Raw genomic sequence first — 25,166 nt, 5'->3', positions numbered from 1 at the left:
TTTTTGCACACAGTGGCGGTTCTGCTGTGGATGCTGCTCGGGCGTCGGAGGCTGCAGCTGCTCACCCTCGGGCTCCGAGCGCGACCCCAGAGACGTGACCTGGATGGGCCGGTAGGGCTTGCCCTCGGGGGCGGGGACTTCCACGCTCTCCTCCTCCTCCTCCTCCTCCTCCGACGACGACACGGTGACATCCGACTGCGACTCGGAGATGGATGACAGGAACTGGTCCATGTCGGCTTTCTGCTCCTGGAGCAGCTCGTCTGCAGAGAGGGACGATGAAACACAACAAAACCCATCAATCCCCACATGCGGCATCATGCTCTCGTCTCTGCCAACCACCAATTAGTGTTGTTCTGTGAGCTATTTTCCATGTAAATGTGCAGTTATCCCCAAAAGAACACTGCAAGATGAAAGCTGTGACCCAGTTCTGTCGCGAGCTGCAACAGCATCCCGTATTCCTCTAACCAAGTAAGGAGGAAACAAAAAAAACAACATATCTCCAAATAAGTACTAGTGATGTTCGATACCACCGATTTCCTTTCCGATCTGACATTGAGTAAAATTCAGTCTGGTATCGGGAATACCGATTCAATACCGATACATTGTGCAAATACACCTAATGTGCCTGGAAAATCTAAAAAAATTGGTGTATTTTAGATAGTTTAAGAATACAAGACATCAGATTCACTTAAATCAGAAGTATACCAAGGTAGTGACCTCATTCACAACATAGCCGAGCTGTTGCAACAACAGAAAAACCAGTGTTTGAAAAAGGTGCTTCCATCGCTAAAAAAAGAAGTAAAATAATAAAACCATTAAAATAAATACGAGAATAATAAGAACTACTATAAAAATGAAAATGAAAAAAAGTAGTTCCTACCAGCAGCGTGTCAATTAGATAAAATCTGAATAGTTTAGTTACTTTCCACCGTATCACTGTTAGTGGTATACATTACCACAAATGACGGAAGTATCAAAAGTATCGATATGTTGATTTGAGAATCGATCTTAGAGCGTACAGATCTGCTATCGGAAGTATCGATATTTCAGTATTGATCCGCACATCACTAGTTACTGGATACAGCAGACTCAAACTGCACCACTGATGATGTATACGGTACATCCCACTGGGCTGGTGAGACCTTTTAAAACCTGTTCAATATTCCACCATGAATTCAGACCAAAGCAAATACCGTATTTTGCGAACTATAAGGCGTAATACCAATGAACGGGTCTATTTTCATACGTAAGGCACACCGGGTTATACGGCGTGCACGATGAAACAAAACAGTCTGGTCAGTCGAACTTTATTCAACTCGTTCATAATAAGTCAGAATATCGTTCAGTTGTAACTAAAACAGAAAAATACAGTCACATTTTAAATAATTTGTCTTCCACAAATCCACAAATAAGGAGATACAGTAAGCATCGTACTACGTCCTGTTCTCTGATTGGTTCATAGCTGCCAACGATAGCAGACACCTGAAGTTAATGTGAAAATTTGATTGAAAATAAAAACCTAACATTGCGTCTAATTATAAAGTGTGGTAACATTGACTAGATGATGTTTGCTTGCCAGCGCTACATAATGAGTTATCTGACGTTGAAACCCGTATCCAACCAAGGACCAACTTTAATGTGTCTGAACGGTCCGACCATCAATCAAGCGGAGCGGCTTCATCGATACCAAAGTCGCACTAAAACGCAGTTACCACATAAAACTGGTTTGAGGTCAGTAAGCACAACTAAATTCATACCTAAGGCGCCCCGGATTATAGTGCGCTCTGACGGTTTTTGAGAAAAAATAAAGATTTTAAATTTGCGAAAAATACGGTACTCGTCCGTGAGTATGAACATTGGCTCACGGTCGGCGTGTAAAAACCCGCCGCCTGCCCTTCCTTGTACTTGTGATCCATTTTGTACAAACTTTGTTTTCCTTAGTCTGCAACAGCTACAACATAAAAAAGAAGAAAATCCCTGTGAGCAAGAAGAAATGAGATATTGGATTTATATGTCTGACAAAGGTGGGAACTCCATCAGTTTTCATTTCGCTTGATTCTTATTAAACCGCAGCACTGGGGGGGGGGGGGGGGGGGGGGGGCAACACGACTCACCTATTTCATCCTGAATCTCTTCAGCCACGTACGGTACTTTGTAGAGCAGAGACAGACTCTGGTTCATCCTCTCCTCAATCACCCGCAGATGGGTCATCACCTAAATCACCATCACACAAAAAACATTTACCTCTTGTAAACAAAAAAAAAGAAATCTTTCAAGTGATGCTGCTCCAGTAGATAGAGATGATAAATATTTGTTTAATTCCTCAGATTCTGGATAAAATGGTGCTAGCTCCAAAATCATATTTATTATGCTTTAAGAGAGCGAGGAGCTGGAAATCCTTTCACTGAGGAATAAACAAAACAAGGACGAAACGTTTAAATGGGCAATTTCAATGGTTGTTGATTAATTTCATAGTAATGAACAAATCCAATTATCTTAATTATCACTGCAGCAGTAATCCAGCAGAAAATAATGTGTTGGAAATGCTATTAGAATAATATCTCATTACAACAATATTTATTGAAAAACATCACACTAATGAACCAGAACAATTATGATTTTCCCCCTCAAAAAATCTCCTTTTCCGTTTCTTATTGATGCTGAAAGTTTTGTCTCCTGATAAAATCACATTATAGTTAAATATTTACACAGAGGAGAAGATGTGTTGACTGAAATCACACCTAATAACATGGTTAGGCGAGAAGGTGTAGGTGTCTTTTGCTGTTTGTGACTGGTGTCGGTGAACTGAACCAGAAGAGTGGGGAGGAACAGAGATGTTGGTTCTGGGGGAGGACATGTTTACCAGGATCAACTCCGACTCAGTCATCAAGCTCGCTACGCAGAAACAAGTTGCTGCATGAAATATTCTGCTCGGTTTAGACGCTCTGAACCGACTCGACAGGATCTCCTGCCTGTCAGCTCCAGCCACATCACACTCCCAAAACAACACAGAGATACTAACCGGGCCCCCCCCCCCCCGCCCCACTCACTCCATCCCCGAACATCGCCATGATTACTGGCAGCAATAAGATGTTGCCGGAGGAGAAATATTTCCATATCCCTGCTGCCAGAACGGCTGGCAGAATATGAGAAGCTGCCTGTGACGGAGCTGACCAGCTCTTGGCAGGTAGATGCCGTTTGTTTCCCACTTTGATGATTGAGGGTTTTAATCTTCACACACATGGCTGCAGTGCACCAGAAGCAGCAACAGATGGCAATAACGCACTTTTCCCATTGGAAAAAGGATCCCCCCCCCTCTATCCACCCACCACCACCCCCCCATGGCTCCTTCCTGTCCACATCTGACAAACACTCCTCATTATGAAAGATTACACATCTCAGAGCAGAATTAGGGATTCTGGTGCATCAAGGGTGAGGCCGTCGTGAGAGGAGAAGGAAACTCATCCCGCGAGTCACATGACACGGTTAAATGCATAGCTTTGCTGCCATTTAAAATGGGAATCCTTTTAAAAAGCACTTCAAAGTCGCGTTTCAAAGCCACAAATAAACCGAAAAACTCGCTGCGGGACTGGCTGAGTGAAAAATGACGGAAGCTCGACAGCCGGCTCTCGGTGACTGAACACAGAGGTTCACTTGCAGACGGATCCTTTGATTTATCTAAAAAGAAACCCCCTCATCCCCCCTCCATCCCTCTCCCCCTTTGCTGTTTCATCCATCTGCAGTGGTATCTGTAATGGAGGAAAACTATAAATGGTGTCAAAGGGTACCGACACGTGCAGGCGAATGCATCTAGCGGGGGAAGCTTCCAGCGAAATCCCGGCGCAGCGGCTCAGAGTCCGGCGTTACACAAGACCTGTGCAATGTTAATCTTCCGCTGAGGCTTAAGTGAATGAAACAGCGGCCCTCCCTTCATCAGACAAGCCTGCTCGTCCTCCTCCCGGGCCTCCTCTCGTGGAGAGACACGCTCTCTTTCTACCTCCTACACCCTTACGAGCAGAGCGGAGAGGAGCGGGCTGAGACATCATCATCATCATCATCTCTCCCCTGACTGAGCAGGAAGATGAAGAGCAGGTTTCACATTTACAGACGCAGCCTCCTTTTCTCCCAAATCTAGCTGCTAAATCCAAAACTACTAAAATGAGCCAAACTGAATAAGCTCACATCCTATCAAATTCAACAATAAAATGCAAGAAGAAGACGACGTTTGGGGCTCGGAATGAGGAAAACATCAGTTCTGACCATCAGGCTGCAAACACCGACCTGTGACTTCATCTGAGCGGCCTTTTCGGGATCCACGGCCAGAACGTGCTGGTAGTGGCGGATGGTGTGCTGGCGGTCCTTGTTCTCGGCGCGGACGTACCTCCTCAGGGCTTGCAGGATGCGGTGGGGCTGAAGGGAATCAGAGAAGCATTTATGACTAATATTACATTTGTTTCTCCTGCTGACTGCACGCATCTGGATGAAAGCGATGCTCGTCTCTCGTCTCTTGTTGCATTCAGAATAATTATATTTAACAAGATTGAGATTTTTCTATGCTGCGCCTTTTTATGACTAAACCTACAGGACTGTCTCAGAAAATTAGAATATTGTGATAAAGTCCTTTATTTTCTGTAATGCAAAAATGTCATACATTCTGGATTCATTACAAATCAACTGAAATATTGCAAGCCTTTTATTATTTTAATATTGCTGATCATGGCTTACAGCTTAAGAAAACTCAAATATCCTATCTCAAAAAATTACAAAATTCTGGGAATCTTAATCTTAAACTGTAAGCCATAATCAGCAATATTAAAATAATAAAAGGCTTGCAATATTTCAGTTGATTTGTAATGAATCCAGAATGTATGACATTTTTTTTTTTTTTTTTTAATTGCATTACAGAAAATAAAGAACTTTATCACAATATTCAAATTTTCTGAGACAGTCCTGTATTTCGCTGTGAGGTCTGAGCCGGAGGATGACAACGAAGTTTCTGCTGCACCTGAAGTGCAAAAGCCCTTACACGAAAGAGAAAATAAAATGTTATTGCCGGTGAAATAATAATTACACACACGAGAGGCGACCGAGTGCCAAACTGTGTCTATTATATAAAAGAAACTAAACCAAAAAAACAAACACGATACAGAGATTACAGGCGAAGGTTAAAATCTGACGTCTGGGAGTAGTAACCCGCTCCCTTTCCGATGAACTGAGAGATGACAGAGGTTCTGGATATGAAATTAGCCGCCGGCTGTGAGTGTTGTCTGACAGGGATGTGATGCAGCTCTGAATGTGCTCAAGGAGGAAAACAGAGCAGATAAAAGATGCTTTCAGAGGCTGGTGCGTTCTGTTTTTTGTGTGTTTAGTTTACCCTCGGGGGGTCGGCCTGCAGGGCAGCCAGGTAGTTCTCCAGGGCCAGACGGCGCCGGTCGTTGAGCATGGCCTCCACCCGGGCCAGGTGAGTCTCCACCAGCTGCTGCTTCTCGCTGGCTGCCTCCTCCTCCAGGGACTCCACCATGGCTTGGAAGTGCTGTCAACAAATATGAAAATATGTACTTAAATCAGCCTGGCACTAATTCAACTTGTGACCAAAAAAAAAAAAAAAAGAAGATAGTTCTCATTTCCAGGGACTCATTTAGACGTCTTCCCTCTCAGACGATGTCCTAATTTAAACTTGGAGTTGTAAAGATAGAGCAGGATCTTTAATGGAGCAGGGACTTAGAGCCTCCAAGTCATCATATCTTATCCAAACAGGGGGGGGGGGTCCCAGGAGGGAAGGCTCAGCGCTTTACCTGAATCAGTGTTTGCCTCTCAGCCTTGGGCAGGTTCTTAGCCTGACGATCGGCCTCTTCCCACTCTTTTCGTACCTGGAACATAACGGAGACATAAAAAGGAGAAATAAAGCAGGGAGTTTCACTGCAGACAGAAAACAGCAAACAGTATTTTTATTTGTGAATAGTGGAAGGCAAAGAAACACTTTAATCTTTCATTCACATTTTCCGGTTGCCAGGAGCAACCACTTTTCCCGTCCCTGAACTCTGTCTGGCAGAAGGTACTGTTACCCGTGAGAATACTCAACATAAAAATAAAGAAATGTTGTAAAATTAAAGGTCGCAAAGCCACTACATCAGGGGTCGGCAACCCGCGGCTCTAGAGCCGCATGCAGCTCTTTAGCGCCGCCCTAGTGGCTCCTGGAGCTTTTTCAAAAATGTTTGACCTTTTTTTCCCTTTTTTTCTTCTTTTTTTCCTTTTTTTTTATTCCTTTTTCCTTTCCTTTTTAATCTCGACATTTCGACTTTTTTCTCAACATTTCAACTTTTTTCTCGAGATTGTACTTCAACATTAATCTCAACATTTCAACTTTTTTCTCGAGATTGTACTTCAACATTAATCTCGACATTTCGACTTTTTCCTCGACATTTTGACTTTTTTCTCGACATTTCGACTTTTTCCTCGACATTTCGACTTTTTTCTCGAAATTTTGCCTTTTTCCTCGACATTTCAACTTTTTTCTCGACATTTCGACTTTCGCCTTCATTCTAAGGCTTATACAAGACTTTTCATTTTTTGCGGCTCCAGACATATTTGTTTTTTGTGTTTTTGGTCCAATATGGCTCTTTCAACATTTAGGGTTGCCGACCCCGGCACTACATCTACCCAGAAACACGCCGGCTTTATTCAGATTCAGATTCAGATTCAGACGACTTTATTAATCCCTTTGGGAGGTTCCCTCGGGGGAAATTTACCATTTATTTGATTGGCTATTCCATCGATGGGCCAACTCACCCTCTCCATGCGGTTGCGGTGCCTGATCTCCAGCTGCTCCTTGGCCCTCTGGAAGCGGCTGTGCTCCTTGTCGTCAGCAGGCGTCTCAAAGTAGATGTCCACGTCGTCGGTGGGCTGAGGAGTCGGAGGCTGAGCTGCAGGTTCAGAAGCAGATTCAGAGGTGGTCAGGGATGAGGGACAGACAGGCGGACCGGCTGATCCTAGCAGACGCAGGTAGGCGGCGCCACGGAGACGGACAGCTTAGCACAGAAGAGGAGAGCCGAGAGGGAAACGTGCGCTGGAGATGAATGGAAATCCTCCCAGAAGCTCTCCTTTCGCTGGCGTTCGTCCGCCCGTACTAACTCTGATGCGTTTGACAGAAAGTGACAGTCTTTCCGTTTGAATTTCTTTCATCTCCTCATCGTCCTCCTGCTGACAGGTCGCGTCTCCGGCACTAATGGAAACATGTCCGAGTCTGACAGCTGGGTCAGCCGGGGGGGGCAGGGGGGCTCTGCTGTACGGTAGCACAGGACCCGCCGCCGGCATCGACCTGCAGAAAACGGTGACGCTCCACGGCGCGTACAAGGGCACTCATCATCTCACGCCGCCATTTCAAAGGATGATGCATTAAAAAAAAAAAAACAACCAGTTCTGTCTCTAAACTTCGCTGTTTCATCGCCAGGCATGAAATTACTTCTAAAATGCCACAGAAAACATCCCTGTGGGCATGAACTGTGTTTGTCCTGATAGGAAACTAAACCGCTGCGAGGTGGAGGGAACAAAACAAAACGGGAGGTGAGGTGCACGACGACAGGTGGGTCTCAGTAAAAGGAAATAATAAAAAATGTAAAAATAAATGATAAAAAGCGCTTTGTGAGAAAAGATGCACAGATAAAACAGATAAAATGGATAAAAACATAAACAAATGACAAGAACAAACACAAGAGGGCAAAGAAGGAAAAAGGAAAGTTGCATGCAGATGACATTAAAATCATATTTTGGATTTCTCTATGAAAATTAATTTAAGATATACGTTTATTGTTTGTATTCTTCAACGTTTTTGTCAATTTGAAGTAAGTAGCCTTTGTTTTGGTTTTCTTTTTTAAACGTAGCTAAAGGCTGCAGAGTTTTTGCTGTTTTCAAACAGAAAGTTTTGGTTCAACGAAACACGATATTCTTTCATCTTCTGGAGCTCTGCACCGTTTTTTAACTTGCTTTTATTCTTGTGGTGTAAGAAACAGACTAATATGCAGCCGTTATCTGTTTCATGATGATGAAGTCATTGAGTAAAGGAAGAAAGGCTGGACTACAGACGAGGCTGTTTTCTGGAGCAGCGTCCAGTTTGGGAGACAGGAAGTCCCACTGGTGTGGACTATTTGGACAACAAACACACTGAAGATGATAGATAAACTCCAAAACACGTGATATAACCTCTTAAATTAGGACTGAAACAGAAAATATGATGCAAGACTAAATTTATAATATTGAGGTTTCACTTTAAACATTCAAACAGATACCGGACACTGAACTCTTCTGGTTTATTTTCCTTTCACACATTAATAAGTTATGTATTTTACCTGGTCTGCATTTTTTTTATTTAAATACAGCATTAACCACAATATAATCCACTAGCAAATGTTACATAAAACACTAAGTAAAGCAGTATTATGTAGTTACAAATGTGAACCATTTCAAAGTTGTAACTATTTAAAGACTCATCCATTGTGTAAAAGCTGCAGGTAATATTGATCAGGAAAAACTACTCAATTAACTCTTAACTGGAGCTTTGCAATCTATAATATTGAATCTTTAAACTCAGGAGCAGGAACATTTTGAATGACTGCATTAGTTGTGATTGTGAGGCGACGGCAGCGGCATGATCTACGGTGCAACGAGCGACTAAACCTGCACGAGCGTCAGGTGTTTTCTTTCAGTGGGTCTGCAGCAGAGACAGACAGATAGAGAGGAGGAGGAGGAGGAGGGGGAGGAGTCACACAGCCCCCCGTCACGTGACACTTACTCAGGCGTTTGCACACGGCCATGCAGTACTCCTCTGAGTCGAAATTGTTGCGGTTGCCGGCGCAGCCTCCGTATATGAAGCGCACGCACTTCCTCTGGCTAATGTCGAAGTGCCAGCGCGGCATGGAGGCGCGGCAGGGGCCCGTCTCGGCCTCCAGGGTGCACACCGCTGCCAGGGGACAGCTCGTTAGACAACCTGACCGCCGGTGGCAGCACTCAAGTCTCAGAAAGTCAACAAAACCACCAACAGACACACATCAGCACAGCCAGTTCTGCAAATACGATTAAATGTGACGGCTTGGACACGGCGAACAGGTTTATCGCCGGCTTGGCTGCGAATGAAGCAGAATGAGTTGTCCTTGTAACTTTGATAACGGGGGCACGGATCACCTCGGTGTGTGCCGTGAGCCGGTGGGAGGGGCAAATGTGTACATGGGTCCATTTACAGGGGAATGAAGGAGACGGGACAAACCTTTAACTTCCTCTAAGATCTTCTCCTCATCCTCGTTGTCAGACATCTTGCTGCTCTCTTTCCTCTCGTCCTCGTCCTCTCTGTCTGCCTCCTCATCCTCGTAGACGTAGTGGTATTCCTCCTCATCTTCCTCTTCCTCGTCTTCGTCCGCATCCAGGGGCTCCTCCTTCACCGTGGGCTGCTCGTCGGCCGGGGCCTCGCTGAGGAGGGGAGGAGAGGAGTGATTCGGCTGCCGTGCATCAACGTCGGGAGACGTTAATCCACACGGATTGGCCAGCGATGAGCCACAAACACAACCACCAGGGCTCACCTGTCCTCCAGAGCCTCGTCCTCTCCCAGGTCGATCTCCTCATCCTCTATCTGCTCCTCTTCATCGTCCTCGTCCTCGTCCTCCTGGGAGGGGAGGGAAGGCGGGGCGGACTCGGCGGACCGAGAGGAGGGGCAGCACACGTACTCCGTGCCGTGGAACTTGTCGATGCCGCAGGGCAGCAGCATCCCGTAGCTGTGCAGCACCATGGAGCTCTTGGAACAAGCCTGGGAGGCAGAGAAGAGAGTCGTGCATGAGACGGACGTCACCTGTCCTCCACCCTCCTCCACCCTCCTCCTGTATTATATATATATGTATATATATGTATATATATATATATATATATATATATATATATATATATATATATATATATATATATATATATATATATATATATACACATACATACATACATACATACACACATGAAACTGCATTTTCTTTTATTTATGACTCAATAAGGGTGAACTTTTCTTAATTCTTAAAAGGGTGAACCTCAGCTCCTAAAAAAAGAAAGAATTGCTGCTAAATTAAGTTTAACAACCACTTGGGATGACAAATAAAGTTTTCAGTTTCAATCTTAAAAAAAAAAAAAATACTATTGGGGCTGACGCTGAGAATAACAGCAACATTTTGTCACATTCAAGATTTAAAAAAAAAAAATTTTTAAGCACATTTACATAAATATTTGTTAACTTCGAGATACATAAAATAGTTACCCCTAAATGTTAAATATAAATGCTAAATCTAAATCAAAATGTTGAATCTAAATATAAATGTTAAATGTAAATCTTTTGGTCACTGCCAATAACCGGAAGTAAGCCGAGGTCAGATTGTGTTTCTAGAATAAAATAACAAATTAAAACCAGTCGGTGGTAACAAACACTTGCACACATCATTGTGACAAAAGCTACCTCAAGTAACAAAAAATATGTTTAGAGAAATTGTAATATTTTATTTGACGTGTACTTGGAGATTTTTAGTGTTTATACTTTTCACAGTGAACCGCTTTATAAACGGCTCACCATAAAATACAATGCTAGTTGATCCAAAATACTGCTATTATGATTACAACTCTAACTGATTGTCTTCTTTTTAACAAGATTAAACACTCAGTGGCAAAAAAATAAAATAACAAATCTAAAGCTCTGATTATGGCGCACATTTATTGTGGAATTACTTTGAAAAACTTATGAAATATCACAAAATGTATTTATGTCCAGAATTGCAGTATTTTTTTCCTTTTTACTAAGATGTTTCTTTCCTGATAGGAGACAGGAACTGCTTCAAGTCTCACTTGGGTTAAAGTCTGAGAAAATGCCTCATCCACCTTGAACCAGTCTTTTACTAACTGACGGAGGTGTCAAAAGTATTCCCGTTCATTACTCAGTTAGAAGTATAGATACTAGAGTTTAAAAATACTCCTGTAGAAGTTGAAGTATCAACTCGAGTTTTTTACTCAAGTAAAAGTATAAAAGTACTGGTTTCAAAACTACTTAAAGTATAAAAGTAAAAGTAATGTAAGGGGGAAAAAAGCCATTAAGGACAAAAACCATTGAAAATGAATGCATCTTAGTATAATGCAAATATATTAAAGAACCATATATGTGTACTATTGAGCATTAACATGTGTTTCAGAGAGCAGCAGATATGATGACTAGTTGCCTATAAGTATTGTAATGGTGCAAAAAGTCAAACTTCAGAGGCATGTTATCATTTATCCTAACCTTTATTGGAATGTACATCCAAGTTTAGTTGCAGGAATCTGAGGGAACGGATGTAAGAACAAAACTGGACAAGAACATCTGAAACAACCACAACCAAATTCACTCTATCCGGATGGAGCAATTTAACTGGATAGTTTTTTTTAAAGGCCGAAATGAAATAGATTAACGAGGCTGTTTTTAAAATGTAAGGAGTAAAAAGTACAGATAATTGTGTGAAAATGTAAGGAGTAAAAGTAAAAAGTCGTCTGAAAAATAATTACTCCAGTGAAGTATAGATAACCAACATTTCTACTTAAGTAAGGTAACGAAGTATTTGTACTTTGTTACTTGACACCTCTGCTAACTGAGCTGTGTGAAACCTGGTAAGTACGTTTCTGAATATCCCTGTGCTATCAGGAAAGAGAAAATATATATTTGCCAGTTAGTATATTCAGGTAGTCAGCTGACCTCATTTTCTTAGGTGCACAATGTTGCTGAAGCTGAACCTGAGCAACTGAAGCGACCCCAGACCCTCAGGAGTGATGGGTGCATCCTTTCACCCCACGGTGCTCTTAGCGTGATGCACTCTGTAAAAAAAACTAATCTGGACTCATCAGACCACATGATCTTTTTCTGTTGCTCCAGAGGGCAACAACTGGGCTCCAAAGCACATTAAAAGCCTTTTATCTTGATTTTCCTCACTGATGGTCTCCTTGAGGTTAAAGTTGTTTAGTCCCACTTCTCTGGCTTCTCTGCACATTGTGTGCGTGGAAATACTCTTACTTCATTTATTAAATATCGCAGTGAGTTCTAATGTGATCTGCAAAGACATAACTCAATATTTTAAATGACGAGAAAAATGCTCACTTGTTTTTATGAGTAAAAATAACAAAGCGTGTTCAGGTCTTTCAAGCGTCCTCGGTGACTAATAAAACCAGACTTCTCTTCAGTAAATACCACGAGATCCAGCTCAAAGGGACGTGAGACGTAAATCTCACGTTCGGGAACAGCTCACTCGTTCTTAAAAGGATTTAAATCAGGTGACTAAGTAGACCAGGTCAGCGTTCGGTCATCTCTGAGGGTCTGGCTGGTCACGGAAGCAGGAAAAAAAGCAAATAACGGATCTTTCTTCCTGTGTCTTTCTGAGTTCCTCTGGCAGGTTTGGGAGATTATATTTAGTCAGTAATGCATCTGAAACTGTCCTGTAATGACAGCAGCCCACGGCAGAAGGCCTTCTTCCCTCCTGCAGAAACATGATTCATCTCCCGAGTCCATCCATCTGCTCCACAAAGAGCCACTCATTTCACCCGTCCCAAAATAATCTTTGATAAATCTCTTTACCTTCAGCACACAACACCTGAACAAACAGTTTGCTTAGTGGTCACCTCGCAATAATCCTTCCTATCACTGTATTTCCATTGGTTTAACTGGTGTTATTCCTCCTCTTTACAGTCAAAATATCAGAAATTATAAGGTTTCGTTTCGTTTAATTATTTATTCAAACAGGTTAAAACAAAAACAAAAAAAATAATCAGAATACATAAAATGTATATACCGAAAAAACAAAAAAAAAAACATAAGCATAACAAAGCAAATTAAAGAGACAAATCTATATGTAGATACATTTTTCCTGTTTGAAAGGGTGTAGGATGAAGTTTCAAAAAACTTTTCTAGTCCTACCCCTTCTAATGTTCTGTTTTTACCATTTCTTCACAGAACTTCTAAAAGAAAAGCATAAAAGAAAAGAAAAAGTGGTTCAGCTGAGCAAGGCACTTTGGTCACTGGCTGTCAGTTCATGTGTCCATTTCCGTTTTGTATCCATAAAGAGTATTGATTTTAAAGATTTGTTTAAACTTACTTAGTGAATTGCATGATTTCATTTCATCTTTGCAGTTGTTCCACAGATTAACTCCCTTCACTGATACACAATGGGTTTTGATGTTTGTTCGTACACGCTGTTTTTTTTAAAATTGCATATTCAGGTTACATGGGCTAGAGTTGAAATCCAAGGTTGGTGAAAAGATAAAACCAGAATAAATCTGTTTATAATCAACGTCTTTCACAGCTAATTTGCCTCATCTATGATGTAGGAGTGTGTGAGAGCACCTGCAGGACACAGAGCCGGTTCTCTGTCATCCACTGACATGATTCATGCCTCGCTGCTGCACAAAGTCATACTGCCCTTTAAGTAGCCTGCTATTTTTCACCAGCGCTCCAGCTCATATAGCACTCACGAGCAACCGAACACCAGCTTACTTTGACGGCTCCTGAGGCCAAGCACTTGCATTGCCTTTTGTGATATTTCCCCCCCCCCTCCCAGAGTTTTATTCAGCGACTCTGAAGCGTAAAAGGATGTTGCTTGTGAGTGCAGCCGGACGACACGTTTCGGGTTGGGGAGGGTTTAACGTGTGTCGAGAGCAAGAGGCAGGGGGCTGATGAGGGGTGATGGTCTGACTGTGGCGGTCAGAGCGGATTAGCTGCATTACCGGGACAGCGCTAATCTGATTAGCAGCTGAAATGTGAGGGCTCCCAGTCCGCCGGAGATTAGACGACCTCGGAGACTCAGGCAGGTGGAAAGATATTCCAGTGGGAAAATTGGTGGGAATCAGTAAAAGTTTGGGCCCTGAATATCAGAGTCTTTTCATCTCTAAAACAGCTTTTAGCTCTTTTCCTCACCTCTTTGACCACACCGTGCCACTGCTGATGGCTGACGCACATGTCCATGCGCTCCTTGTGGAAGAACTTGCACTTCTCTGGGACCAGGAGGACGTCGCTCACAAACTCGCCCACTGCAGGACACAAAATAAGAAAAGGAAAAACGCTTCCAGGATTAGAGACAATACATCACTCCATGGCTAAAAAGGGAAAAGCAGATGTGATGAGTTTAATAATAAAAAAAAAGAGGAGTGATGAATAATTAATCGCCGTCTGACCCTTTTCAGGCCATTACAGGGATCTAACGGAGCAGGGGTTTGACGTTGGAGCACCTGTTAAAGCAGGTGAGGCTGGGAGGGATTCATCCATCCTGCAGCTGCGTCGGCAGTACTGGAGTTGAGGGGGGATGAGGGGGGATGGCATCCCCCCTGAAATAAAAACGGTCAAAATCCTCCCCCCTGTAAAACTGCCATCCCCCCTTTCCATCCCTTATGTCATTTCATCAATGAATGTGGTTTTACTGCTATTTCAACATTTAGAATCATCACCAGGAAAATAACTTATTTGACCATTTTCACCTGTTTCAAGTAAATTTTCACTTGAAATAAGTAGGAAAATCTGAAGATTTACAAGCAAAAAAATCTTGTTCCACTGGCAGATTTTTCTACTTATTTTAAGTGAAAATCTACTTTAAACAGGTGAAAATTGTTGTTTTTTTTTCCAGTGATGAGTCTTGTTTTAAGTGTAATGAGATTTTTTTTACTACAATGAGACAAATATTCTTGTTAAGATTTTGAGTTTTTGCAGTGATCCATTTAACTTATCCTGTGAAGGACAGAGTCATATTGATAAGTTCAGAAAACTGTTTTTATTGTTGTGTTTTGATGTATTTGATGTAAGCCCAGTGGATATTTAAAGCTTACAGAAAGCTGCATTTAACTGCTGCTATGTCATTCCTGCAGTATTTCTGCAGGTGTTTTGGTCAGTGCTATTATTTGTAATATATTATATTATTTGTAATCAGCACAAATTATCTGTCCCCATATGATAAAATCCACCATCCCCCCTGATTTTTTTTTTACAACTCGAGTACTGTGCGTCGGTGACTCTGTAATCAAAATGGCTGTGGAGAAAATCAGATTTCACACCTCGTCTCTTCTGGGGAGTTGAAACTCCTCCTGCGACTCCATGATACGATTTGCTTGATGATTGAAATTGAGAGAGGCTTTATTCACGGAGCGAGCCGACAGGACGCGGATCCTGGGGGAAATAAACGGCTGGAAAAGCACATTTTTAAGTCCTATAAATACAGTTTTTGTGCATATCTGAACATGGTGCGGGGGACGTGATGAAGACTTAAAAATAAACGAGGTACCGACTGCAGGTTGCCTGCCAGTGCCGGCGTGTTCAGGTGGAGACACCTGAACCAGACGGAGAGCAGCTGGAGGAAGAGGAGGAATGTAGAAATGAAGTCACGTGATCGGTTGCAGGGTTGATCCCAGTGGCGTCAATTCAGTGGAAGCTAAGGTATGGCAAGGTTACAAGTCACAGAACTTAACTAGAGTATCAATCAACAAGTCCAGCAAATACTCATCACAGAAGTCTGCTATGTAGCTGATCTGTGTGGTCAAGAAAATTGGAACTTTTTCAAATGCAGTCTCGCTCACTGCAAAAACTCAAAATCTTACCAGGAATATTTGTCTTATTTCTAGTTAAAATGTCTCATTTTTAGTCAAAAAATCCCATTACACTTAAAACAAGAGTCATCACCAGAAAAATACCTTGTTATTTGACCATTTTCACCTGTTTCAAGTAAATTTTCACTTGAAATAAGTAGAAAAATCTGCCAGTGGGACAAGATTTATCTTCTCATTACAAGCAAAAAAATGTTGTTCCACTGGCAGATTTTTCCACTTATTTTAAGTGAAAATCTACTTGCAACAGGTGAAAATAGTTGTTTTTGAATCTTGTCTTAAATGTAATGAGATTTTTTTTTACTTTTACTTACTTAGTTTTTGCAGTGTATAATAACTAGTGAAATCGATCATGTTGTTCTGATTTGCATTTGTAGTTATTCTATATGTATTAAGTAATAGAATAATCAATACAAATAGACACAGAGTAATTCCATAAATGTATTTAAAAAACAAACATTTACATTTTCCCTTGAAGCCAAGGTGTGGCAACCGCCATACCTTGGCATACCCAATTGACGCCCCTGGTTGATCCCCAACTTCCCGAGTTCACACCTCGGACTCAGTCATCTTGGCAACATAGAAAAACCCAACATTGCCCCTCCAAATGTGTCGCACACTTGCAAATTAAAAGTGTCGGCTAGATTAATGTGAGATAATAAACACGAGGTTCAGAGTTCAAAGCAGCTAAATGGGACCGAAACCACGTTACTGACGGCTGGGAGCTGCTCTGCAACTGCTCATTTAGAGGTTTGGCCACAACCTCGGTCCAAAACAGCGGCGCTGGAGCGCGGCAGAGGCGGTGGGGGGGGGGCGGCTGGTTCTGCAGCGGCTGAAAAAGCAGTGTTTTGGAAAATGAGAGGGTAGGTTAGGAAGAGGGTGAGCTGGAAATAGCAGAGGACTCAGCAGCTGCTTCTCATCTCCACCCAGGAGGTAGAGTGACAGCAACACCCTCCCACCCACCCATATAGCTGTGTGCCCACTTCTGCTGAAAAACACACCTCATGCTGATGTTATTGGTCCTAAAACACTGGGTTTGTTGGCCGACCCAAGGTTTTTACAACTGTTCCATTAATCATGCTCTTATTTTACATTTTATAATGTTTATTTATTTATTTTTGGACATTTTTATTCATGGTTTTATAATAAATTGTTTTACATATGAAAAAAAGACTGCCCAGGGAACGCTATTTTGCATATTTATCTGATATTTTTTCCTTTTCTTGATGTTTACTTTGCACCACGTTAGTCCTACATGTGCAAACCTGACTCTACCTCCATCTCCGTTCCTCTCGAGCCCTGAAACGCTGCGTTTCTTTTTCCATCTTTTGTGTGAGGTGGACTGGGTCCCCTGCTGCAGTGCAGCGGCTGATGGATGGAGGTGTTTGGAGGGCAGCTGCGCCTCATTCGCTGAAAGCAATCCCTCAACAGCGAGTTCCTGTGCACGTGTGACAACAGCGTGCACGTCTTTCTCTGCGGCTCCATCTTCTCCATTCACCCACCTCCCCTTTGACCTTCCACCTATCAGATGACCTTGCCAACGCTGTCAGATACACCGACCCCGGGCCCGGTGAGCGTCAGCTGCGACGAATACGAACCATAGCATGAAGATCTGCTGCTCAACATTACAAATATTGTGTTTCATGAACCCTACAAATGTCAATAGATTATTGAAAAAGTGAATTCATGTGAATTTCATTTAAGATAACAGTCTCTAACATAATCTGGATCAAAGTACTTGATGTTTTCTGCATAAAACATAAACAAAACGTACAGAACCGGTGATCTAAAGTCATGTGCTGTGATTGCAGGCCAGCGTGATCCAGCTTTTTGTTTGTCTGTTTCACGGATTGTGGAGAAAAAAAAATCTGATCTGCCGCCGTGCCGCCCGGATTACCTGAAGCTGGCATGCATTAAAGCTGGAGCTGGCTGGAGACATGGAAGCATGAAAGTACTGCCTTCAGCTCAATAATTATCACTTTAAACCACGAGATTCACCATTATGGAAGTATTTTCCTCAGCGTCGTCCCCTCCTTAACCCTTCATTTGAGCCAGATTTGTAAAACTATCACATTTCCATGCAGGATTGTTGATGATGAGTTTTTAAGGTGAAGGAGGTTCCTGGAGAGGTGAAGGAATGTAAAAAGCCAGAGGTGCTTCGCTCTGAAACATGCCTGAATTTGTTATCCACGGATTCACGCTGCACTTCTGATATCATGACTCGTCTCCGTGTGCTCTGCCCGCTATTAGACCCGTGGGAGAAAAACAATCCTGCTCCTGAAAACCCTGCAAAGTAAAATAATGTGGCCTAAAGGAGAGCACGGCTGAATAACCCAGGAGTCTGCAGACGGCGTCCATTAACAACATCGCATAAATACGCTTTACGATCAGGGAAAGAGACGTGAAATGTAAATTCGTCTCCTGAAGGATCGTAACAGGGCTCAGATTAATAGTTGCCCGAGGCAACTAAACTCAGCATATGAGCGAGTGGAAAACCTCATCCAGATCTGACCTGGAAAGTCAACCCAAATATTGTATTTTTCAACATATCTTTTAATTTTTTTGTTGTTTTTTTGTCTCTCACTGAAAACGGTGTTGTTATTACCGGCATGTGAGGCTTTGCGCCGAATCTGTAGAGACAACATCTGTTGTATTAGACGGTATATAAATAAAATTGAATTGAATTGAATCTGTGTGCTGATCAGCTGTTTGTGACCTGTGAACCATCAGAGAGCGGGTTCTTCTCACGACATGGCTGTCAACACCTCAAACACAGACAAATATATATATATATAAATACTGTTTATGCGGTGTTAAGCTTCTAGATTTAAAAGTGAAGTATGACCAATACGACAAAAATTCTTCCCAACTAATACGGTCAAATAAATCCTTTTTAACCCAACATATGGGATTTGTAATAAACAACATCAGAGGATGGGACTTTCCACCTCATCCTAAGAGGTTTTTTATTCGTATTGAAATAAGGAGAGAATGAACCAGATCTGCCTATTGAAAATTAAGGTACTTTGCTTAAAACAGCTGTAATTCTAAATGCAAAATATTTCTGAGAAATGTCCTAAACTAAGCTGAAAGTCTGAACTTTGACTGCATCGTGATCGTTTTACTTCAGATCTATTGTGGTGATTTACAGCATAGAAGAAAAATCCTACAACCTGTATTAATGTTGTCGTGTTTCTGGATCTTTATTGTTCAGTTTTATCCCACCAATCTGTATTTGCAGAGATTAAATTAAGTTTGTTGCAGTCAAACAGACAGAAACGGATGCACATGTTCACATCTTTACGTAATCTTGCGTCATTAAACTAGATTTTCTTCACTGTGGAGCAGGTGGAAAACCATAGACCAAAATTTGCAGTTTAACTTCATTAGCATGTTTAATATTTAAAAAGAAGCTTATATTCATAACAACAATAATTGTCATAGATGGAAACATTTTACAGAGCTATTTATGTACTTTAAAATGTTACACAAATCAATCCCACGGGTGCTGAAATCCAAAAGTTTTAAAAAGGTGCAACGTCAACATATTTGTTGTCATATTTTAATCTCGACACATTTCAGTTTTTACAATTACAAGAATATCGCAGAGCATTTAAGACGTTCTCCTCAACAACCAGGTTTTGCTTATTTCACAGGAAAAAAAATCAATAAACCAAATAGTGGAAACTGAAACAGCATCACGCGACAAGTGAAACGACAAAGGAAATTTCCACGTTTTAAGTTTGTAACATTCACTGGATTGACACGGTATTTCTCGGTCATCAGGAGTAGCAAAGAAATAAGACGCCTGAGCTCAAATGCAACTCAATTCACTGATTACTTCAAGGTTATTAAAAGTTTGAGGATTGTTTAGTTAACTTCATGCAAATGTGGCAGGATAATTGGTTTCCTTGACTCAACCTGCAAAAACCTGGGCAGCTGCTGGTCTTAAACTAAAACTTTTAAATATTAAAATCGTACAGCAACAAAAAAGAGCGAATGTCTCCGTGCAGGGTTGGTGTTGCTATGGAGACAGCTGACAGTTTGAGTTGTTACTACAGTTTAAAGGAGCTTGAGGCTCCTTTTAAGAAATTAGACTCTCTAGCGCCACCCTTCACCACAACGGCCGTTGGGGGTACTGCAGCCAACAGTGAAGCCGGCACGGGAGAACGGGGAGAACGTGCATGCAGCGTCATGTGACGTCACATCCGCAGCCCAGCGCGGGAAATTCGGGACCGAATTGCAGCACATTTTGCAGCCTGTTCAAGGCAACGGAGAGATACACTAGAGGGCTCATTCTTTTGGGTTTGGAACGCTTCATCTGACATTATTACTAGAAAACTTAAAACGTGTACAAATTTTTTTCATAAATCCTGCCTCAATCCGGCCTCAAGCTCCTTAAAGAAGAAATATCACCAATTTCTTGAGGTCTTAAAAAGAATCTAACTCACGTTTCGATCAAAGTATCTCAGGGATACAATGACGTCTTAACAGCTTTGTTAGCAGCGGGTCGTTTAGGAGGCGGAGTCAGACTTGTCACCTCCTCCATCATGCAGCAAATGCAGCGGGGTGTCGGGTGGAGATAAATACGGGCGTGCTACTTTGATCGGGGTTTGCGATTTCACAGTCCATGACAAACCTGGACCACTCAGGTGTTTTAGAGTTTATAGTCATTTCAGAAACCCAAGTACTCTAATAATCGTCTCCTTTCATGCCTCTCTGTGTGGCAATCCCGCTACTGACCACACGGAGCCATATGTATCTGTTGTGTTGACTAAAGCGTCACTGACAATACTGTCCCGATGAGTGGCGACAGTCTGGCACGTCTCGTAACAACACTAGAGGTGGATTCATCGGGCCAACACCTGAACCCTCTGTTTCATGCTGCCTCCATGTGGTCAGATGTGGTATTGCTACAGAGCGTGGCTTTAACACGACATTACTACAAATGGTTTTTGTGGATAAACTTCATTTACAGAGTTTAAGCTCCTCACTAACTACCACATGTGTCCCTTTTCACTGGATAAACTAAAAGATAAATTAACATAAATAAGACATTAAAGTGTCAAACAAGTCATATATAGATGCTTCTGGCAAAGATCCCAAAAATTAATCTTTCAATTTGGTCATTAAGTGGACAAAAGGTTTGACACTTTTTTGTGCATTATGCCATTATGGAAAGGTTTATGATAAATATTTAGCACACTGTACTTTCACAAAGTCTGTTTTTTTTTTAAATTACCCCCGTTTTCCACGTCTGTGAAGCTAATTTGGCTTCCAGGTAAGTGCAGAGGTGGGTAGTAACAAGTTATATTTACTCCGTTACATTTACTTGAGTAAGTTTTGGGAAATGTTGTACTTTTAGGAGTAGTTTTGAATCACTATACTTTGTACTTTTACTTGAGTAGATTTGTGAAGAAGAAACTGTTCCTCTTACTCCGCTACATTAGGCTACGTTGAGCTGTTACTTTTCTTTTATCCCTTTTATCCGCTTACGCGTCAATCTCATGACATCACTGGGTGATTCTTTGGGAAAAATGTTTGTTTTTGCATGTTTTGTCACATTTACACAGACTCAAACACACACAGAGTTTCTATGAGTTCATGGGCTTGTTCTAGTTCTGCCTGGTTAAAAAAGAAAAGTACAAAGGCTTGAAATTTTGTGCTACTTGTGCTTAATTTATTTTTCTATTCTGTTATTTTATTTATTTTATTATTTATTAAAGTACTTGAATTTACTTTAAGATTATTTTAATTTAAGCTATTTTTAATTTTTTATTAATTTTAATTTATTTTATTATTTTATTGATTTAATTTGCCTGAAGATGATTATTTTGTACTTTTGTCTGTTTGAATGGTTGTGTTAAAAAAATTAATCAGACGTTACTCAACAGTTACTCAGTACTTGAGTAGTTTTTTCACCAAGTACCTTTTTACTTTTACTCAAGTCATTATTTGCATGACTACTTTTTACTTCTACTTGAGTCATATTATTCTGAAGTAACAGTACTTTTACTTGAGTACAAATTTTGGCTACTCTACCCAGCTCTGGGTAAGTGAAACATATTAGTAACCTGAGGCTGTGAAAGTTTAGATGTAAAAGCCTGTGTTAGTTTATCTGCTTTTACCAACAGCATTTTCTCTCAGGCTCTTTTTAACAGTGAGGAATTATTTACCAATAATTGAATCGGGCTCCCACACACACTATTCACACACTGGTACCTATAATGTACGTATAAAACAAAGTCTGCAAGATAATCCCTGGCTGTTTAACGACGATGTCATGCTATGGTGACTAGAATGCCAAGAAACAGATAAAAACAGATCCATTCACAGAGCGGCAGTCTGAAGACAGGAAACACGGCGGGATCGCGGCTCTGTGAGCGACGATGGGATTCAGCCGGGCCCATTTGCAACTGCATTATTCATCTAAACCTATTAACTCGACATGGCTGCAGCTTTGGGCCTATTAATCACGTTCCTCAAGTTGCAGCCCACTTCCTTTTGGAGCATTTCATTTCTTTTTGATTCGACTATAATTACTGTGCAGTGATGAATATAAGGCAGATGCTCCAGTGTCCATTTCTCTGGAAGATTAGGTGAACATCCCCAACAGTGAATAATTCACAGGCACCTGTCATCGTAGCTGAGAGCCCTGGGAAGTCTGACAAGTGGAGGACTGAAGAGGTAAAGTGTCAGCAACATGGTGCGCCTCATGGCAGCTGATCAGAGCGCTCCGACTAAGCTCCCGAACATGCTCCATTTCATAATTAAGCAGAAACGCAGCTTCGTGCCAGCACCTTATGTTTATCTGTCGTCCTCCATCTGTGTCCTCCGCTGCCCGGCAGAGCAGCAGAGGCTCCTGCGCCTCCATCCGCCGTGAGAATGTAAACCTTTAATAAAGACGACATGAACATATGCGGAGACGAGTCATGATGGTAATTGATCCAGAGGAAGTCATTCGGATTGTTTGGATTAAATGGCAGGTTTTAGGTTGTTGATGGAGGCAACAGGTGGAGGACGTAGAGAGAAACTATTTTCTCTCTCAGATTGGATTGACTTCTTTCTTTCCTTCTTTAATAACTTAAAAGAAACTGATTATGCTCTTCGTTGTTGAAAATTACACGTCACATGACATCATGAAACAAAAATCCTAAGACCTGTATTAATTTTTCTGGATCTTTATTTCTCAGTTTTTTTCCATTAATCTGTATTCACAGAGATTAAAGAAAGTGTGTTGCAGTTAAAAGGACAGAAACGGCTGCACATGTTCACATCTTTAGATAATCTTGCATCATTACAAATTTAAATTAACAACATCGCATAAATACGCTTTACGATCAGGGAAAGAGACGTGAAATGTAAATTCGTCTCCTGAAGGATCGTAACAGGGCTCAGATTAATAGTTGCCCGAGGCAACTAAACTCAGCATATGAGCGAGTGGAAAACCTCATCCAGATCTGACCTGGAAAGTCAAGCCAAATATTTTATTTTTCAACATATCTTTTAAATTTTTTTGTTGTTTTTTTGTCTCTCACTGATTGTTGTGTTGTTATTACCGGCCTGTGAGGCTTTGAGCCGAATCTGTGTGCTGATCAGCTGTTTGTGACCTGTGAACCAATCAGAGAGCGGGTTCTTCTCATGACATGGCTGTCAACACCTCAATCACAGACAATATATATATATACTTTCCACCTCATCCTAAGAGGTTTTTTATGCTTTATTCGTATTGAAATAAGGAGAGAATGAACCACATCTGCCTATTGAAAATTGAGGTACTTTGCTTAAAACAGCTGTAATTCCTAAATGCTAAATATTTCTGAGAAACGTCCTAAACTAAGCTGAAAGTCTGAACTTTGACTGCATCGTGATCGTTTTACTTCAGATCTATTGTGGTGATCTACAGCATAGAAGAAAAATCCTACAACCTGTATTAATGTTGTCGTGTTTCTGGATCTTTATTGCTCAGTTTGCTCACCACCAATCTGTATTTGCAGAGATTAAATAAAGTTGGTTGCAGTTAAACGGACAGAAACGGATGCACATGTTCACATCTTTACGTAATCTTGCGTCATTAAACTAGATTTTCTTCACAGTGGAGCAGGTGGAACACCATAGACCAAAATTTGCAGTTTAACTTTGTTGGTATGTTTAATATTTAAGAAGAAGCTTATATTCATAACAACAATAATTGTCATAGATGGAAACATTTTACAGAGCTATTTATGTACTTTAAAACGTTACACAAATCGACCCCACTGGTGCCAAAATCCAAAAGTTTCAAAGTTGCATTTCATTTCTTTTTGATTGGACTGTGCAGTGAACATCCCACACAGTGAATAATTCACTTGAAATCTCAAAAGAAACTGATTATGCTTTGTTGTTGAAAATTACATGTCAGATGATGAATCCACATGAAAATATGGACATCTTGAAAAGGTCTGGCCGCTCGTTATTGACAGCACATTTCAAAGATGCAGCATATCGGACGTTTTTGGAGCCCAATTATGCCGTTGAACCTTCTTAATCGGTAAACCCATCTCAACTACCGAGAAGTTATTGGAGTTGTGTGTTTGTGTTGCGGCGCATTTCCCCAAGCCTCCTCCGCGCTCGCCAAAAGCGCTCTTGAACACAGTCCATTTCACAGTCCAGTGCAACTGCTAATGGCTTTTTTTTCATCCCAGAAAGCAGCACAACTCAATCAGCAGCGGGATGGATGACAGGGCCCCGGGAAAGTGCTTGAAGCAATGAGGAGGACGGTTTTCCTTCCTTCTGTAAAGTTAGGAGATCGAACATCGTAGATGGACAGAAAGACTCAGCGGCTCTTAAATTTAGCCAAGCTCAAATGAACAACCCTTCTGCACATTACAGTTATTTATATGAATCTAAATGCAGAAACACTAAGTAGAAGCTGTGATTCAATTGCTTGGAAAAAAACACCTTTAGCACCAGTATCATCACATAAAGTATAATAATTTTGTTTTGTATGGTGTCATCAATCTGTCGTATCACTGTGGAGTATTTTGACAAACTTTCTTTGCAATTATCACATAATTACTACCTGCTTCAACGCAGCATGTCGATCTCAGTTGGATGTTTACAGTTTGGAAAATGACAGTCGGCCCAGTTTAACAGGGTTAGTCTGTGATCCCAACAGCTTTTTAATCAGAACTTGACCGGACCATTGCCCCAGTCCGATTCTTGTCCCTTGTCACTTTTTCTGGTGTAGATTTGCTGTCGCGCTTCGAATCATCAGTCCTGTCACGTGACCCAGTTCCAGTCGAGCTTTAGCCGTCTGACAGATGGCCTGACACGCGACGCTGGAATATTCTGCTGCACAGAGGAGCTCACAGCCGCTCCATGGCAGCGAGGTGCCCTGGTCCTGCAGAACAAACCCGAATCACCACCCCTCCGCCACTCCGCTGGATGGGTTTGGTTTTCACTGAACGCTGCGCCATGGCTTAGAGCAGGGGTGTCAAATGTGCGGCCCGCGGGCTGCATGCGGCCCGAGAGAGATTTTCATGCGGCCCGAGAGAAATTTC

General features: G+C 41.7%; 1 protein-coding gene across 3 annotated transcripts in view; it reads right to left on the bottom strand.

The window, feature by feature from the left end:
* Nucleotides 1–25,166, bottom strand: part of aplp2 (amyloid beta (A4) precursor-like protein 2) — a 77,902-nt gene that overhangs the window by 9,582 nt on the left and 43,154 nt on the right. For 2 of the 3 annotated variants that reach the window (XM_061719809.1, XM_061719810.1), the window contains exons 4-13: nucleotides 13,952–14,064; nucleotides 9,570–9,793; nucleotides 9,260–9,459; nucleotides 8,789–8,956; nucleotides 6,790–6,923; nucleotides 5,796–5,870; nucleotides 5,375–5,533; nucleotides 4,282–4,410; nucleotides 2,115–2,214; nucleotides 66–260 (exon numbers count right to left, since the gene is read on the bottom strand). In XM_061719809.1, coding sequence (XP_061575793.1) covers nucleotides 66–260; nucleotides 2,115–2,214; nucleotides 4,282–4,410; nucleotides 5,375–5,533; nucleotides 5,796–5,870; nucleotides 6,790–6,923; nucleotides 8,789–8,956; nucleotides 9,260–9,459; nucleotides 9,570–9,793; nucleotides 13,952–14,064 — 1,497 coding nt within the window. The remainder of the gene's footprint in view (nucleotides 1–65; nucleotides 261–2,114; nucleotides 2,215–4,281; nucleotides 4,411–5,374; nucleotides 5,534–5,795; nucleotides 5,871–6,789; nucleotides 6,924–8,788; nucleotides 8,957–9,259; nucleotides 9,460–9,569; nucleotides 9,794–13,951; nucleotides 14,065–25,166) is intronic. The other variant, XM_061719811.1, reaches the window with a different exon arrangement.

This window comes from Cololabis saira, chromosome 4 (assembly GCF_033807715.1).
Source record: "Cololabis saira isolate AMF1-May2022 chromosome 4, fColSai1.1, whole genome shotgun sequence".
Lineage (NCBI taxonomy): Eukaryota > Metazoa > Chordata > Actinopteri > Beloniformes > Belonidae > Cololabis > Cololabis saira.
The sequence above is the reverse complement of the archived record's forward strand: the minus strand, read 5'-3'. Positions and strand labels throughout refer to the sequence as shown.